General features: G+C 36.2%; 1 protein-coding gene across 1 annotated transcript; it reads right to left on the bottom strand.

Annotated features, from left to right (window-relative positions):
• Positions 1-4,925: 4,925 nt before the first annotated feature.
• SLC7A9 (solute carrier family 7 (amino acid transporter light chain, bo,+ system), member 9) lies at positions 4,926-15,510 on the bottom strand. The gene is made up of 12 exons (XM_010017569.1): positions 15,406-15,510; positions 14,122-14,269; positions 13,033-13,275; positions 12,653-12,778; positions 12,256-12,355; positions 10,442-10,486; positions 9,997-10,120; positions 8,245-8,348; positions 7,443-7,539; positions 6,486-6,635; positions 5,890-6,064; positions 4,926-4,990 (listed from the first exon to the last, which is right to left on the bottom strand). Exons 1-12 carry the CDS (start codon positions 15,508-15,510, stop codon positions 4,926-4,928), a joined length of 1,482 nt encoding a protein of 493 aa, XP_010015871.1.
• Positions 15,511-15,732: the final 222 nt, after the last annotated feature.

Below are 15,732 nucleotides of genomic sequence, written 5' to 3' on the forward strand. Positions count from 1 at the left end.
GTATAAATGGCAAGTATGGTCTTGCACTAGTAATTTGCTTGCTAACAAGCTATGTTTATGATGGTACTGGAGTATTCTGGAAGTATCTGGTTTCTTTAGTATATATAAGTGTAAAATACTTTTCTGATTTCTTTTTAGATGGTGTACCTCAGACAAAGAAAGCAGAAGACACTACCCTCCATCATCAGCAGTGGTACAGAAATTCAGAGTGGTTTGTTCCCATGGTTGCTTTTTAACATTGAACTGCCAAAAAGGACAGTCGTCCTTACTGAGATTAATCTGTTTTGTGAGTAAGTAGGTATAATATAGGTAGAAGTGTTCTGTTACTGCAGTGTTGAACTTGAGAGAGAACTGTTGCTCTTAGATACGTATGTATATACACACACATCATCTTGTGAATCCCTTCAGTAATTTAATTGCTCTCTAGCTTACTCCTGGGATCTAACTTTATCTGTTGAAATTACGTAATCTTTAATTAGGCACCATAGTACTAGGAATGAAAGCAAAACATTTTTTAAACTTGGTTGATGGGTATAAGCTCTGACTTACACTTGTCTGGTTTATGTTTTAACCAAAGACTGTCCTATTTGGTGTCTGAATTATAACTCATGTGCTTCTATCTCTGCAAACTGATATTTGATGGGATGAATCAGTTTTGTGTCTCCCCTTAATGTAATTCTGTTCTTAAAAAAAAAAACCAATTTATTTTATTTTGAGAATGTCTGCAACACACAGTTATGACCCACTTCTTTTTCTCTTTATTTTCGCTTTGTGTTTGTTTTGTTCTGGTTGGAAGTGGATCCATTATTCTTAACCCTTTGTGGGTCGGGCAGTTTCTGTTGTTAAGTAATATGAGCAGCATGCAGCAGAAATGAATGCTAGGTTTAGGTTTATTTTTGATAGGGAGTGTGCCAAGAGAAATCTTAAGTGTGGTTTGTGGGCAGAGTCGACTGACATATTGGATCCTGAGAAATTTATAAGTTTCTCACTTCAGGACTAGGCAGTGCTTCTCTTTGGTGGCTTATTCATTTTCTTCTATTAATGCTAGTGATGGATGACTAACATTTTCTTGTGCGAGTGTCAGAAGTATTTTGTATTTTAGCCTATTGGAAAAGTTCTTGGTAGGGTGATTGAGTCTAGTTGTATCTCCTGCAGCTTGGCTAGAACAGTTGAAGATCTTCGTTATGCAATAACATGCTGATATATGGGATAGCAGTTAAATAAATGAGGGTTTGGATATGACTGAGGATATGATAACAAAAGTAACCTTAATGAACAGATATTACAGTCTGTTATCAGGTTTTATCTTTAGCTGGTTACAGCCTTTCAGTGTGTGGAGGAAGCTTGAGGCATAACAGCTGTAGAATAAGCAGTTGAAAATACTGATGAGAGATGTATATTTGTGTCTATAGTCAGTTGAAAAATTTGGTTTGTCTTTCAGAGGTTGGTCTTGCTACTGTTACATTTTCTTTTGTTGTTTCAAGATCAGACTATGATAGCATCCTTAAACGAGGGAGTAAATTTAATTCCTTTGGATATCAAAGTTAATGGGGTGTCTCCCCCCAACTTGGACTAGTAGATGTGCTCCTCCAAGGACTGAGATCACACTGCTTTTGTAGCAGGCTTGACTGACATCCTGTCATGTACTTTCTTGTCACTGCTATTGAGCTGAAAATCAGCTGGTTGCTTGTAACCTAATGGGAAAATTCTGGCTTTATACAAAATAGCTTGTCTGAAACTTGGTTTTTTGTCTTTTGGAAAAAAAATCCAATTATACTTCCTTTATTTTAGCTTTCATCCACAAATAAAGTGGTTTCAAAATGAAGAGACCGTTACAGTGAAGGTAGAAATAGCAAGTGTAGCTGACCATAAATGTGAGTTCTCTAAAGAGAAGGTGTTTTTCAGGTAGGTTTAACAATTGTAGTATAATAACAAAATGTTTGACTATCAGCTTGCATTTAATTTTTTATAAACTTTTTTTTATAATGTAGTGCTTGTTCAGGAGACAAATTTTATTTGGCCAACATGGAGCTGCATCAGTATATACTCACAGAAAAGTCAACATATATGGTTAAGGATAAAGAGGTTGTTATCACTCTCGTGAAAGAGCAAAAAGGATCATGGTGCAAATTACTGAAGAACAAGGTGAAGTGGAGAATGAGAATTACTGAATGTTCTGAACATATTCACTGTGTGCCAGTGCATGTATTTCAAGCAATGTTTTTGTCAACAGAATAATCACGTGTCTCTTGATTTTGAACACTGGAAAGATTGTGAAGATGATATCCCTTTTTCAGTTGGTAAGGAATGGACAAGTCGGTGTTTATAACGCATGAAATGATTAGCATCCTCATTTTTGCATAGGCTTTATCTCAAATACTCATCTATTTCAGTTATATGACACTTAGCTTGCTCAAATTATCTGAAAACAGATTAGAGGAACACTAACAGCAAGCTATAGGCAGCAGCATGATTTTCTGTCAGAATAGCACAGACAAAAAGCAGTTTGAAGTATTTTTTAGTGGTTTGGCCTAGTTTGTAGTCTGAAGTATGTTTTTTCTGTTTTGGTATTTTTTTAATACTATGACATATTTTTGTTTTGAAGCTCTTGGTTTTTTCTTGCTTTATAAATGTTAAACTTTGTTAATTACTTCTAGGTACTAAAAAACCGTATTGCACTGGTGCAGTATCAGAAGATCTGTTTGACTCCTTAGAAGTCAGTGGAACAGAAAGCGATGACTAATTTGGAGACAGGTCTTTTTCCTCTGATAAGAATTATTCTTCAAAACAATCTCTTGCATGAATATTTCCAGTAAAATTGATAAAATTAAACATATAGGTTGCAGAACTGTCCTTTATTTTAGGAGGAAACTAGTGAACAAACTCCTTACCTTTGGGCTCTGAGAACCTGAAGAAATACTTCTTTGAAGAACATTATGTATGCGTTCTAGTGCCTTCACTTTAAAATCGGCTTTAACTCAAGCATGCTGTCTAAACAGTAAAATCTAAAGATGAAACCTGGGTCTAATTTATTAGCAGTTACAGAGCTTCTGGTTTACTTTGAGTGAATTTGCTGTTAGCTGTAGTTAGTAATTTTTCAAATTTCTCATTTTTTAAAATCTGAATCACTTGCTTCTACTACATTCCTCCTATTCATACAGTATCTGCTTGTTGGCAAACATCGCATTTGTCAGTGCTGCATGAAGTTATGCTGCAACTCGAATGGCAGTTTTTGTTACTTCATTGGAAATTTGTTGACTTGGTATCAAAGATTGTACGGTGCAGTTCACTGCAGTAACCAACTGCTGCACAGCTTCTGTGACAGTAGATTGAATATCTGTTTGACATTTTAATTTCTCATGAATGCTCTTATTTCATTCCCTCTCATTTATCTGAAACTCTTTTCTACTGTGCAAATGAACAATAAAATTGTGCCTCTTTAGCCCTAAGGCTTTGGATTTTAATATGCCATCTTCTGGTAAATAATTTTCACTGTTAGATTTGTGCACATCCAGAACATCTTGCAGTAAAGTAGTCATGTAAAAGAAATGTATAATTGATTTGATATTGATCTCTTTGCATCTTTAGATTTTAAAGCATGTTGGTTTCCCTGATGTGACTGTATGGTGATTTAGACTAGAGATGAGAATTCATGTGTTTATTGAAAGAAGCCTGAAACATCGGGATGCTTTTACTTCAAGAATATGAGAAAGACTGTATCAATATGTTTATGCTGACAGTTTTTCTAATACTAGCATATAATAAAGCTGCTTCTTTAAGAATACTTAAGAGTACTGTTGATGCCAGTGGAAAACCACCATGTGACACAAGAAGTTGTAATTGTTAATGTATGGTTTAAAAAAAAAGTGCTGTTGGAGGAACCTGATGTCTACTGAGCTTAATTGTAAACTTCGCCTGCATACAGGTTCTTGGAAAGCTGTAATTGTTGTAAAAGTACTTAGGGAAATAGTTAATGTAACTGTGTTTTGGTCTTGTTCTGTGTTGTGGTGCAAACAGAAGACTGTCAAATCACCTAATTGAAAAATAGAGTGATGGGGCTGGACATTTTCCTTCACAAGTTTTTTTGTTCTTTGGCAGCTTGTCCCTTAATTAAATAGTATGAATGTCCTTAGAAGTTGTTGAAGGGACTTGTATTTTCAGTATAAAGTCTTTCCCAAATTAATTACATCAAAATACTGGTAAGTGGCATGATAAAATTCCTTTCTTTATCCATTTGCACGGAGTTACAAAGAATCTGTTACCTAGAATCTCTCTGTACTTTTATTGGCAGGGAAAGCAAAAGCTTCTTAAATCTGTATGTTAATGTAGTATCTATTTTTGTATTTTTTTCATCAACTACCAAATAGTGTTTCTAGGATGATGAAGTTAGCTTTGTAAAGTCATGTTCATGCTGAGGATAATTGTTTCAATTAAAAACATAAAATCAGCCTCGTCCTGTCAGCTGTGCTTCCCATTTTTATTTGATTCTCACTTCCTCAGCCTTTAGTTTTTTGATAGCTAGTGTTTGAGAAAGCTGAGAACAGTTATTCTTGGTTTCCTTTACTTCTCTCCATCCTCTGTGGCCTGTTGAATGTTTTGCTGATTTCAGTGTGATCAAAAGCATCTTGACAGTGCTGCTGGTAAGTTTTTGCCATCTTCATAACTGAGAAGTTACCCTTGTTTATTTTGAGTAATTTCAATGCAGAAAACAAGATACTGTAACATACTTGTGAAAAATGGAAGCTGCTCTGCTGGACACTGTAATCTGGCTCAGAAATCTTTTATTCTTACATATTTAACATTTTTCAAGTACTAAAGCGTTGCAAAAACAATAGACCAGTATGAACACAATTTTAGAAAGTATAAATGTGTGCAAAATTCAAGTGAATCTCCTTTAACCACTCAAAAACAACATAAAAAATACGCTATTCAATAACTTCCTCTGCTGGAACAACTTCCAAAAGCATCTGAAGGTGCATAGTGATGGGCTCTGAGGGGAGAAAAGTTACTGTTAGAGGCTATATGAGAGAACAGTACTTCTATTCAAACTTGTACTATTTTCTTAAGTGAGAAAATGATCCTTTTGAGTAGTTGTGTTTTCTATATTCATATCTCTTAAAACTTAAAAAGGGGTGGAGTATAAAGGCAAGATTCAAGCTGCAATAGTCTAGTTTCTAGACTTGCATTAGAGTACAATGCTTCTGACTGTATAACTACATAACATTTAATAATTGGGGGGCGGGGGGGGGTGCAGAAGGAGAGACAGATGATGGATTTTTTTCACATCTTTAGAACTACTAATTCTGCCTTCCTCAGCTGGTTCCCCTTTCCCCTTCAGAAGTATTTGTGTATTCTGGTTTTCCATAGATAATTGTAAAGAGTTTCTCCCGAGACTACACAAAACTATTTTATAAATTATCATGCTGGGTTCTTGCAGGTTTCACTTTACTCAGCAGCACTGTCATTATATGTGGTCTTAAATGTTGTTAACATTGTCTTAAGTATAGTGAAATTGCTAACTTGAGCTCAAATGCGGTCTTCTGTGGCATGAGAATGTGTGCCTGGTAATCCTTAGTCAATGGCTAAAGCTGTGTTTGGAGATACAGACAATCGAAGAACTAAGTTTACAGATAAACTAGTTCTGTTCCTTTTAAGTGAGTTTCTTCGTGCTACTACAGTGATGTATTGCTTTTTTCTAAATTAAGTTTAATTTTTCCTGAAGTCAGACATCGCTTTTCTTCAAAGGAAGGAGTAAAACAGACCCTCCTTTCCACACCCCACTCATGATTTAGATGGGATGGACTATTTAATGAGCTTCATTACAGCAATTAACCAAAAGCTTAGCAGTGTTGTGTTGAATTTGGAGCTGGCTATGTGAGGTATACTTACCTGATATTTTTTGGGACCAGTTGAATTTAAAATGAATAAGAAGTACGTAAACTATAAGTCCACTAATTATAAATAAAACACAGTACAAATAGGCCAGTTCCGGTTCACTGATGATTGGTGCCAGTATCAGTAAAATCGAGACTAATGTCACTAAGACTGGAATGATGATGGGTATCTGCAAGATAAAAAGCACAAAATTACTTGATTGTTCTTTTGCTATACTTACAAAATGTGCATGTATGTAAGAAGAAGAACTTCATTGCCTTATGCATTTTTTCCTTTTCAAATTTCTAGCAACAGAGGGGGCAGTTTAAAGAGTAGCAAGAATAAGGATAGGGAAATTGTTGACCAAGATCTCTTTGCCTAAATGGCAAACGGAAGTGTGAAACTTTGTGTTTTAGTGGAGCTGGGCCCCTGAGTCAAGAGATCTGGGGTCTTACTCTGGGTACTCTTTCAGTGGTAGTCTGCTGACTAATAGTTTCCCATTCCTGAAAACATAGCAAAAGGATGTTGTCAAGTATCCAAATATTTAGGATGAGGTTGTGTTTCATTATATCTGGGAATGGAGGAAAAACCATTTTGAGTGCTGAACTTACCTTAACTGGTCTGTTGAGGTCCTTTCTTGTAAACCTCATAACAACGAGTGCAAGGACAGTTAAACCGTAAAATATCCAAACTGCAAAACTGAAGTAATTTATAAGTGTGTCAATGTCACCAGGGATAATATAAATAATAGCAATGATTCCCTAAAAATGAAAAGAAAAATCAGTATAGTCTACTATAAAAGCAGGTTGAATTTTACTTGTGTCAGTATGAGTGTATGTTTACTATGTTCCAGAGTGTGATGGTCTGTGAATGCTTTTGCTGAAACATTTGGGTGTAAGTGTATTGCAGCACCTTTAAAGATAGTGTCCACATCGTGTCAACATAACAGTATTTATTTTTGTGTGCAATCTTAATTCTATTTTAAATCAAGATTTAAAATTTGAATGCATTAATCTAGTCTGTTGTTGACTGTGTATCTTGGAGTAAGTGAAGATGCTAAATACATTTCTAGGTTATTTAGGTTACTAGGAGTCAACAGAGCAATTGAATTTTGAACTTGGTTTACCTTGAAAATAAATGGGTAAAACAGTAAGATATGCTAGATTTATTTTAAGATGTATTGAGTGTATTTTTTGTGAGATGTAAATGCATTCTTACAAGGAGGAAATAGGGTGGTGATAGCTTGCTTTTAGCATCATGTGAAATTAATGTTGCCTAATGGTAATCATTTAATTTCTTAATTTGTTTTCATGCTGTGGATTCTTAAATATTTTGATTTTTAAAATTCAATTCTGCAGTGAAACTCTTCAAATTAAGAAGTTGAAGGTGGGTATATAGTGAGGTTTTTCCTAATATACAGGGAGGGAAGGAGTTGCTGATAAGTATTTAGTAATTTTCTTGTCTAGGAAGTCAAAAATACATGTCAAGACTGCAGGTAAGAAACTGTGGAAGCGTGTATTCCTAGAAAATTTTGGTAAGTTTTCTGTACGTAAAATATATATACTTACATAAAATATGATAGCAGGGGCTGGTGTTAAACGCTTGACACTAATGTAAGATAAAAGCTTTAGCATGTGCCCTTCACGACCTGCAACATAAACAAGTCTGACAAAACAAAAACAAGGCAGTCTCGTTAGTGTAACACCTAGACGTTTAACTTCTTCCTGGAAAAAAAAACCGTACACTTATTTTCAGGTATGTTTTATTGCATGACTGTATCTAACTATAAATACATAGTATTTCCCTTGATATGCAGTGGGATCTAAAGAATGTTATAATAGGCTGGAATAAGGGAAGTAACCAGTGTTACTGGTGAAATAAAGCAATGAATTTGAAACCAATTCAGAAGCAGTATTAAAGTAGTGAACTTCAAACTAGTTTCAGAATAATTAATTTGCATATTAAATTTAGAATTATTTTGGAAAAATGTTAGCTACTGCATCCCTTTAAATATTTCATTTTTTAATTTGCTTCATATCAAAAACCTGTGCTGACAAACTGTCAAAAAACTCGTCTTTACAGCCCTGTGGTATTCAGATGGATTTGAAATTTTAAATATTTATTAAATTGAAGCATTTTGTGCTATACCTGCTGAATGAGGAATAAGGGACCTTATTTTCTAATTTCCTAAACCTGCAGAGCCAGTTTCTTTTTGAAAATTAAACAGTATAGCTAGATTGCAGGTACTTAGTAATTACGTTTTATATATATGGATCAGAAGAATGTATCTTTGTAGATACATAATTGTATATAGAATTCTTTCCATCCTTCAAAAAATCATGTTTTAAGATATGTGGGATGGGAGCTTACCTGCCTGCTGTAAAACAGGTCCCATTGGCAGATCCAATTGTAGAAAAGGCCACAAAGAGAGGAACTATCCAAGAGGCTGGATAAAGGACTCTATCTCCAAATGTCTGGGATATGGGATTAAAATTAATCATTTTTGTAATTTCAGTTTACCATTTGGCATATTCAGTAACGTTGGAGCCTCTCTAGAAGTACAGTAAATGAGTATCTAAAGTATGTCACCATTAAAGACATCAGTTGTATATTTTGTGTAGTTATTAATGAATGTTTTGCCAGTTGAAGACCTCTATTAAGTCATGAGCCACTGTAGAGTGGAATGTTGTGGGTTTGAGATGCAGCATCTATAGGAAACACTGGGAGACGGACGTAAAAAATAAACACAGATTCTGTTTTGACACCTGATTTGGGGATGCCTGCAGAACAGGAGATTGCCACACGTGCATGAGCTGTTTCAGCCTACATGGAAGGAGTTTAACACTAGCAGTGACAGCGTGACAGCCTGGGCCTTGTGGGTCACCAGTGAAGGGCACAGTCTTTCAGAAACACCTCAGTTTTCACTTGTGCCATGGTACACTGGCTGCTACTGTGGGATGGATTAGAGCTAATGTAAGTACTGTAAATGAATTTGAAATCAAATTTCTGTTTAAAGGTTTTGGGGGTTTAGTTGAGGGTGATTAACTTTTTGTAGCAGGTCAAGCATTAAGAGTAACATCAGTGCTGCTTTGTCCAGTGGTAGGGCACACCAGTGCCAAGCAAGAAGCCTACCTTCAGATGTGCAGACCTTGTTGTACTGTGCACTCCTGCTGTTTACCTTTGTGCTGCTCAGTGGCAGTTCTGATTTTGTTGTTAATTTAGTCTGACAAGCTCAGTGCTTGCTGGTGAGTGGTGTTTAGATTGTAAATTCTGTGGTACATTGAAGTTAAGTCAGTATATATGTTGCTGTACCTCTTGGTGCAAACAAGATGTTGAAATGCACCAAAGTTTTGCATTTTAATAGACTTATTTTAACGTAACTTTTTTTAACATACTTAAGAATTTCTAAGTTTACGTACTTCACTGTGCTGCACTTGATTTGATATGCATGGGACATACTGCTTATTTTACCCAAAAACTAATACTAGGAAAAATTGCTGCCTGATCTCAGCAGTTGAGACACATGTCCCACAGAAGGTTTACTGAGTGGAACTGCAGAGACAGATATATGTGTTAAGAGTTTAGTAATATATATAATCGTTAATCTTATCTGTAATAGCATGTCTTGCAATAATAGAAAACCGGTAATTCTTAGCTTTGTTAAGAAAAACAAAGGAGGAAGTGAATTATGGTCTCCTTGCTGCCATCTCCAGCATGATGAACTTTGATCTGTCGTTTTTGCATGTGCTTGTTTCTCAGAAATACTGGAAACACTGAAAAGGGCAAAGCAGCAGCCAGGTGTTATTTTTCCTTCCATCTTCTGGTGCGTATGGAAAACAGTAAACCTTTGAGCTGCAGTGTTCACAAAATGTTAGCTGCAGACTGCATGACTTTTGCTTCCTTTTGTGTTCTTTTTTCTTGGGATACAACGTAAGTACTGTTTTAAGCATCACTGAAATAAATCTTAGATTAAGAAATGACAGTGGATGATGGGGATAAAGAGGATACCGACACCTTAGAAATTGATTGTATCCTAAAGAAAAATTACGGGTTCCTTTTTGCTCATGACTTTAATGCACACAGCCTTCTCCAGATGCTCTATTACAAAATAAAGTGGCTTACCACAGCAACTGCCTGGGACTGCAGGAGTTCTGTTGAAGTCATTACGGTGAAATATGAAATGTTTATCAGAACGTAACAAACTGTAACCAAGGGGATTCCAATAATTATAGATAGCGGTAGATTTCTAAAGGATGCAAAAGTAAGACTCCATCAGCATTGCTGTATCACTGGTAGAGTTGTCATAGTAAACTGTGGACTCTTACTTCTCCCCATATGCTCTTTAGGTGTATTTACATTTCTTTATTGTAGAGCCATGGAAATCAGGACTTTAAAAAAAAAACAAATAGAAAACAAACTTATGCAAAGTTGTGAAGCTTTGTCTGTTAAGTGCTCAAACTGAATAACCATTGCTTTAAAAAACAAGGCAGAATATATGCCTGCTTGTATAGAAATAATAGTGCTTGATTTTTGTCATTAGAAACACTGATTTCTTACATGGTTTTACCTGTAAGGATTTTTAAGTTCTTCTGTGATGTAATTGAGTTGATTCCTGGAAGGAGAAGCATTTGTACAGTATTATTAGCTATCAGGTGTTGAAATGCTAATATATTATGAAGTCTGGTGTTACTTGCTGTGTTACTGGTTTTCACCTTTGCAGTTAGAAGGGGGGATGGGAGCGTGGAGGATTTGGGGGGGTGGTTTAGGTTTTATTGAGTTGGTTTGTTGTTTTTTGTTGTGGTTTTTTTTTAAGTGATAAAACTGCAGGACAAAAACCTATGTGAGCTTCTTATCCAAATACCAGCCTTTTGATTCACAATCTGTCCCTCCGTTATCTTCTCACAGTTTTAGAAGTATTTCTGAGATTTTGGAACGAGATTGTCTTAGTTCTTGAATAAAATAATCCCAGAAGAACAAAACAAAAATTTGGCAGACATTATCTCAAATTTGCAGGATTGCCTTTGGACTTAAAGCTTTGCAATGTGTGAGTCTCTTCAAATGAAAGCAGAAGTGTACCCATTGCAAGGGTTAAAGTGAGTCTGCTCATGTCTCACAGTTGTCATGAAAGTCATATTGTCTAGAAAACTGGGGTGAAAAACTTTTTAAGGATTACACCCATCGTAATTATAATTTCAAAATACTAATTTTTGCTCGAGTGTGAAGACTGGCTTGACACAAGATTTTTGCTTATCCACTTCTAAAAGTGTGAGGAGTTGGTATTTACAGTTCAACAGGCCAGTGTTCATATGTCAGTGTCTGATGGTTATATACGGAAATAACTACTTAGGCACCAGCTTCCCTGCCCTCTTAAAACAGGTGTATGTCTGAATTAGCAGACTTAAATGCCTGAGTTAGAAATAGAACCTGAAAGAGTAATCCATTTAAAAACATATTCAGTATAAAGCATCTACATTGGACTTGCTTTGCTGGAAGCTGAGAGTTAAGTTCTCAGTTCCTTCCAAAATACAGGTCTGCATGCAAACCTTTACAGTTTAAACACTTAAGAATAGCACTAATGCATCAGACCTTGATACTAGATTTATGCCAACAGTGTCTGAGACCAGCTGACATTCCCTTTAGTTTCAGGAAGCAAAATGTGTAAACTGTTCTCTGGACTGTGGTAGAGATTAAATATTCCTGCCAGTAAGTTTATCCTTAATGAAAATAATTCTGGAAAGTACTCTTCTGGGTAGTAAATTTGAATGCCTTATGTAGAGCATAAACGTGAACCTAAGTTCATCGATACCTGTGGATATTTTCAAATGTGTTTTCTTAAATCTGATATGGTAGATAATGGATAAACAAATGTGGAGAATTAAAACTGAAGGCTGCTCAGGGAAGAAGACTTCAATGCTTTTACATTAATTCCAAATTAAAAAAAAAAAAAAGAAAAAAGAAAAGTTGAACCTTACGAATTCTGACCTTTTTTTATGTCCTCCTGTACTAATCAGACACTGCTACATTTCACAAGAAATTGAATTTGATGGGTAAGCTGTAGGGGCTCTGGGAAGGCGATTTGGCCCAATACATTGCCATTAAACTTTATATTACTTATTTATATTAAATTTATATTCTCATTACCACAGTATCTTAAGTACTCTCAGCAGCAAAGCAGCAGCTCCTTTTAGGATCTAGTATAGTTTCTTTCCCTTATAAACAGGAACTTGGGGTTTTTTGTTCTTTTTCCAGAATTCATTAAGAGATTCTTAATAACAAGTCAGATGTTAACTTTTTCAGATCACGTCTGAGTTGTACAGAGAGAGAGTAAACCAGTTACAGGCTGTTAAACTGTAACTATTAAGGGTAGTAAAGACACCTTACCATCCATCATATGCCCAGAGTCCATTATAAAATGCCAAACCAATAGTACCAAAAGAAATTGTACTGTCCTTGAAAGAATCTTTGAAGTTTTCAGTTTTTCCTGCAAATAAGACATAGATTACTGGTCAGTATTGAAATTAATTCCTTTAATCCCCACCAGATGAAGAAATATTCTGACAGTTGAAATTAATTAATGCCAATTTTTATTAATTTATCGGTAGTGCTGCATTTCCCACCCAGCCCCTTCTCTAAAAGAAAATACCGTAGTTCCCAAGAGATCTGGAACTAAAACTCTGAATAAAGAGAGGTTGATTGTTGCACCATGTCTGTCAGAGGGAAATTATTAAATGTCATAGAAGAAGCTAAAATAGTTTTTGCAAGTAGTGTATTTAATTACCTTGTGCAAGGAGAACAATTCCACTTACAATAATGATTGTGACAATGATCATTTTAGCAGCCGTGAGAAAATTCTGGAGATAGCTTCCCAGCTTCACACTCAGTGAATTCACTATTGTAATTATCACTGAAATACATATTCATGAATTTCTGTATTAAATTTGTCAGAATTGAAAGAAAAGTTGCTTCTTAAATCCTTCCCCTTTTCCCCTCCCCACCTCAGTTTCTATACTACTTTTCCCTACTTCTGTTTTTCTATAGTATTGATACAGAGGTTTTAACATACTATGCTTGGATAACTTTTTAAATTGTGAGGAAAAACAGTTTTCTGAGTCAGGCACTGACTTGTCTCTTAAAAAGTCTTGTCTCTTAAAATCTTACCAATGGCAGCTGCTGCAAGACACTTGATGACGACTTGGGGTGGATCGCAACCTGGATAAAAAGGAGCTGATGCATATTCCGCAAAGCTGAGACAAATGATTGCAAATGAGCTCGGTTTGGTGACCAGTAAACTTGTCCAAGAAAACAAAAATGCTGGAATTGGGCCAAAGGCCTCCATAAGGTAAGGATATTCTCCCCCAGATTTTGTGATCATTGTACCAAGCTCAGCAAAGCAAAGTGCACCTGAATAACAAGGAAAGCATTGATTATTGTCTTAGTTCACACACTTTCTAAGACAAATTATCACTTCTTAATAGGTAGAAAAGTTAAGAAAATAGATACATACAATGCATCATTACTCTGTTAGTGCTTTGGTATGTTTTACTGTATATGCAAAATAAAATTCTAAGTGCTTGTGAGCAATTGGAAAAAAATACACTAAAACTATAAAGTTACAGACCAGAATTGACTACTATTGGTAGTCAGTTTAAGACATCAGCAAAAAAAGTACAAACATTCTGATTTCGTATTAGATTTCTGCTCAAGAAGCCAATACTGTAAGATGGATCTAAGTGACAGCTGCACTGGCTGAACTACCTTTGGGAAACCTGGAAAAAAAGACTTGCTGCACAATTTTAAAGTAAAATGTTGACTAAGCTCAGCTTTGGAGCACAGTGATACTTGTGGCTTTCTTAAAGGATTTTTGTGTATGTTGTCTACCTGACAGAGTGCCTGTGGAATTCCTTTTGGTTACCTTTTTGAAATTCATTTTGAGGTGCTTGGTGCTAAATTTTCAGATCATAGAATTAGGTTCACAAGAAGGAAAACAGCAGTAGTACCTGCCTCGCTGCCAGTGAGTGTCTCACTGCCTGTGATTTAAGTAGGAAAGTATTGTCTTTGTTAGTGGATGAAGTAAGCAAAATCAAGACTTGCTTTCAAAATGAGCTGCAAATGTGCTTTGCAGTCTTAAAAAGCTCAATTTATTTTGGCCTAGGTGCTGTTGGCTAATTTGTGAAATGAGAGTAATATGCAGAAGCAGTAAATACAAAGATTTACCCAAAGATTCAAGTCCTTTGTTGATTCATTTACCTAATGTTGCAAGAACTCCACAGGCTGCCCAGATGGTTAAACAAGGACCCACAGCTCCCACGTTGGCAAGTACTGATTTTGGAGAAATAAAGATGCCTGAGCCAATAATTGTTCCAACAATCATACAGATTCCACTGATGAGGCCCACCTTAAAATAAGACATTTTGGTAAAGTAACTTCTGATAATTCAATAATTGCTTCTTTGTATAATGCAATTATAGTAATTGTCATTAGTGACTTAGCTTTTTCAGCTTTCAACATACAACTTCTAAAAAGTAATAAATGAAACTGAAGTTTCTCTTCTCCTTGCATACGCACCCTGTGGGGCATAGTCCTGCAGTTCCCACAAGTACAGTTAATTGGACTCTGCATGCCTGTGTATTTGCTGTATTAAACCATCCTTGGGATTATGTAGGGCTCAAGTCTAATGTACAGGTCAGCATCCCCTTTCCAGTCTTTGATTAAACACTGGAATTCTTTTATGAGCACTTCAGTATTTCTGAATTTTCTAAGCTTCTAAAATCTGATTTCTTGGATGGAGGTGGGTTCTTTGGTAGGTTGATTTGTTTGTTTGCTGGTTTGGTTGGTTGGTCGTTTTTTCCAGCAGTTACTTTCCCCTCCTCGTGTCAGGTATTAGTGCACAGGAATTACTTTGATGCTGGTAAGTGGTGAAAGAATCATGTTACTTAAGTTTGAAGAGGACTTCCACTCCCTCCTGAGAGCTAGTGGCATATCTGATTTCTATAGCATCTGTAATTTTCTGGAGGAGACACATTTTCACTTATCTTTCTGTACCAGTAGCTATTCTGTGGCTATATACACTAGGAAACTTGCAGAATCAATGAGCTGAACAACCTACTTCAGCCTCTGAGAAGTTCATGTGGAAGGAAGAAGTAAAATTTCTGAAGTGTCTCAATTGATCAACTTCAGTTACCAGATAGCAAAATAATTCAAAGACTTAAAAGAATACATATTCTTAATTTTTGTGTTTATACCAGAGCTTGGAGCAACCTGCTCTAGTGGAAGGTGTCCCTGCCCGTGGCAGGGGGTTAGAACTGGATGAGCTTTAAGGTCCCTTCGGACCCAAACCAGGCTGTGGTTCTATTTTACTACTAATTAGTAGTTTCCTAAACTGTAAGCCACCCACACTGCCAAGATACTAGCGCATCGCAGCTGAACTGGGACACAGTTGCAGGTTTTGCATGCTGATGCTTGTGCACAGACCCTCCCTCTGCCAGCCCCTCACACACCCATGGACCAAGGGGGAAAAAGGAAAAGGTTTACCTGCTTTTGTAGGTTCGTTATTTGGGGTTCATGGCTCTGAATGGATTGTCCATCCTCTGTTTTGTCGTTTTCTCCTTTTCTTCTCTTCAAGCTTTCTTCACCCATTTGGTTTACTTCCTGAAATCTCTAAGGAAATACAGACAAAATACCGGTCTAACATAGTAATGTTAAGGTAAACATTGCCAGAAAATACAAACACATACGCACACACTTGCTCACAGGCAAAGGCCTTCCATCCAACTGCCTACTCAGAGATGAAATCCAGGAGGTGTTAGTTACATCTACTTCACCTCATCCATCCTACTTGCTGTGGACTTACCTCATACC

The sequence above is a fragment of the Nestor notabilis genome, unplaced genomic scaffold (assembly GCF_000696875.1).
Source record: "Nestor notabilis isolate BGI_N333 unplaced genomic scaffold, ASM69687v1 scaffold31370, whole genome shotgun sequence".
Lineage (NCBI taxonomy): Eukaryota > Metazoa > Chordata > Aves > Psittaciformes > Psittacidae > Nestor > Nestor notabilis.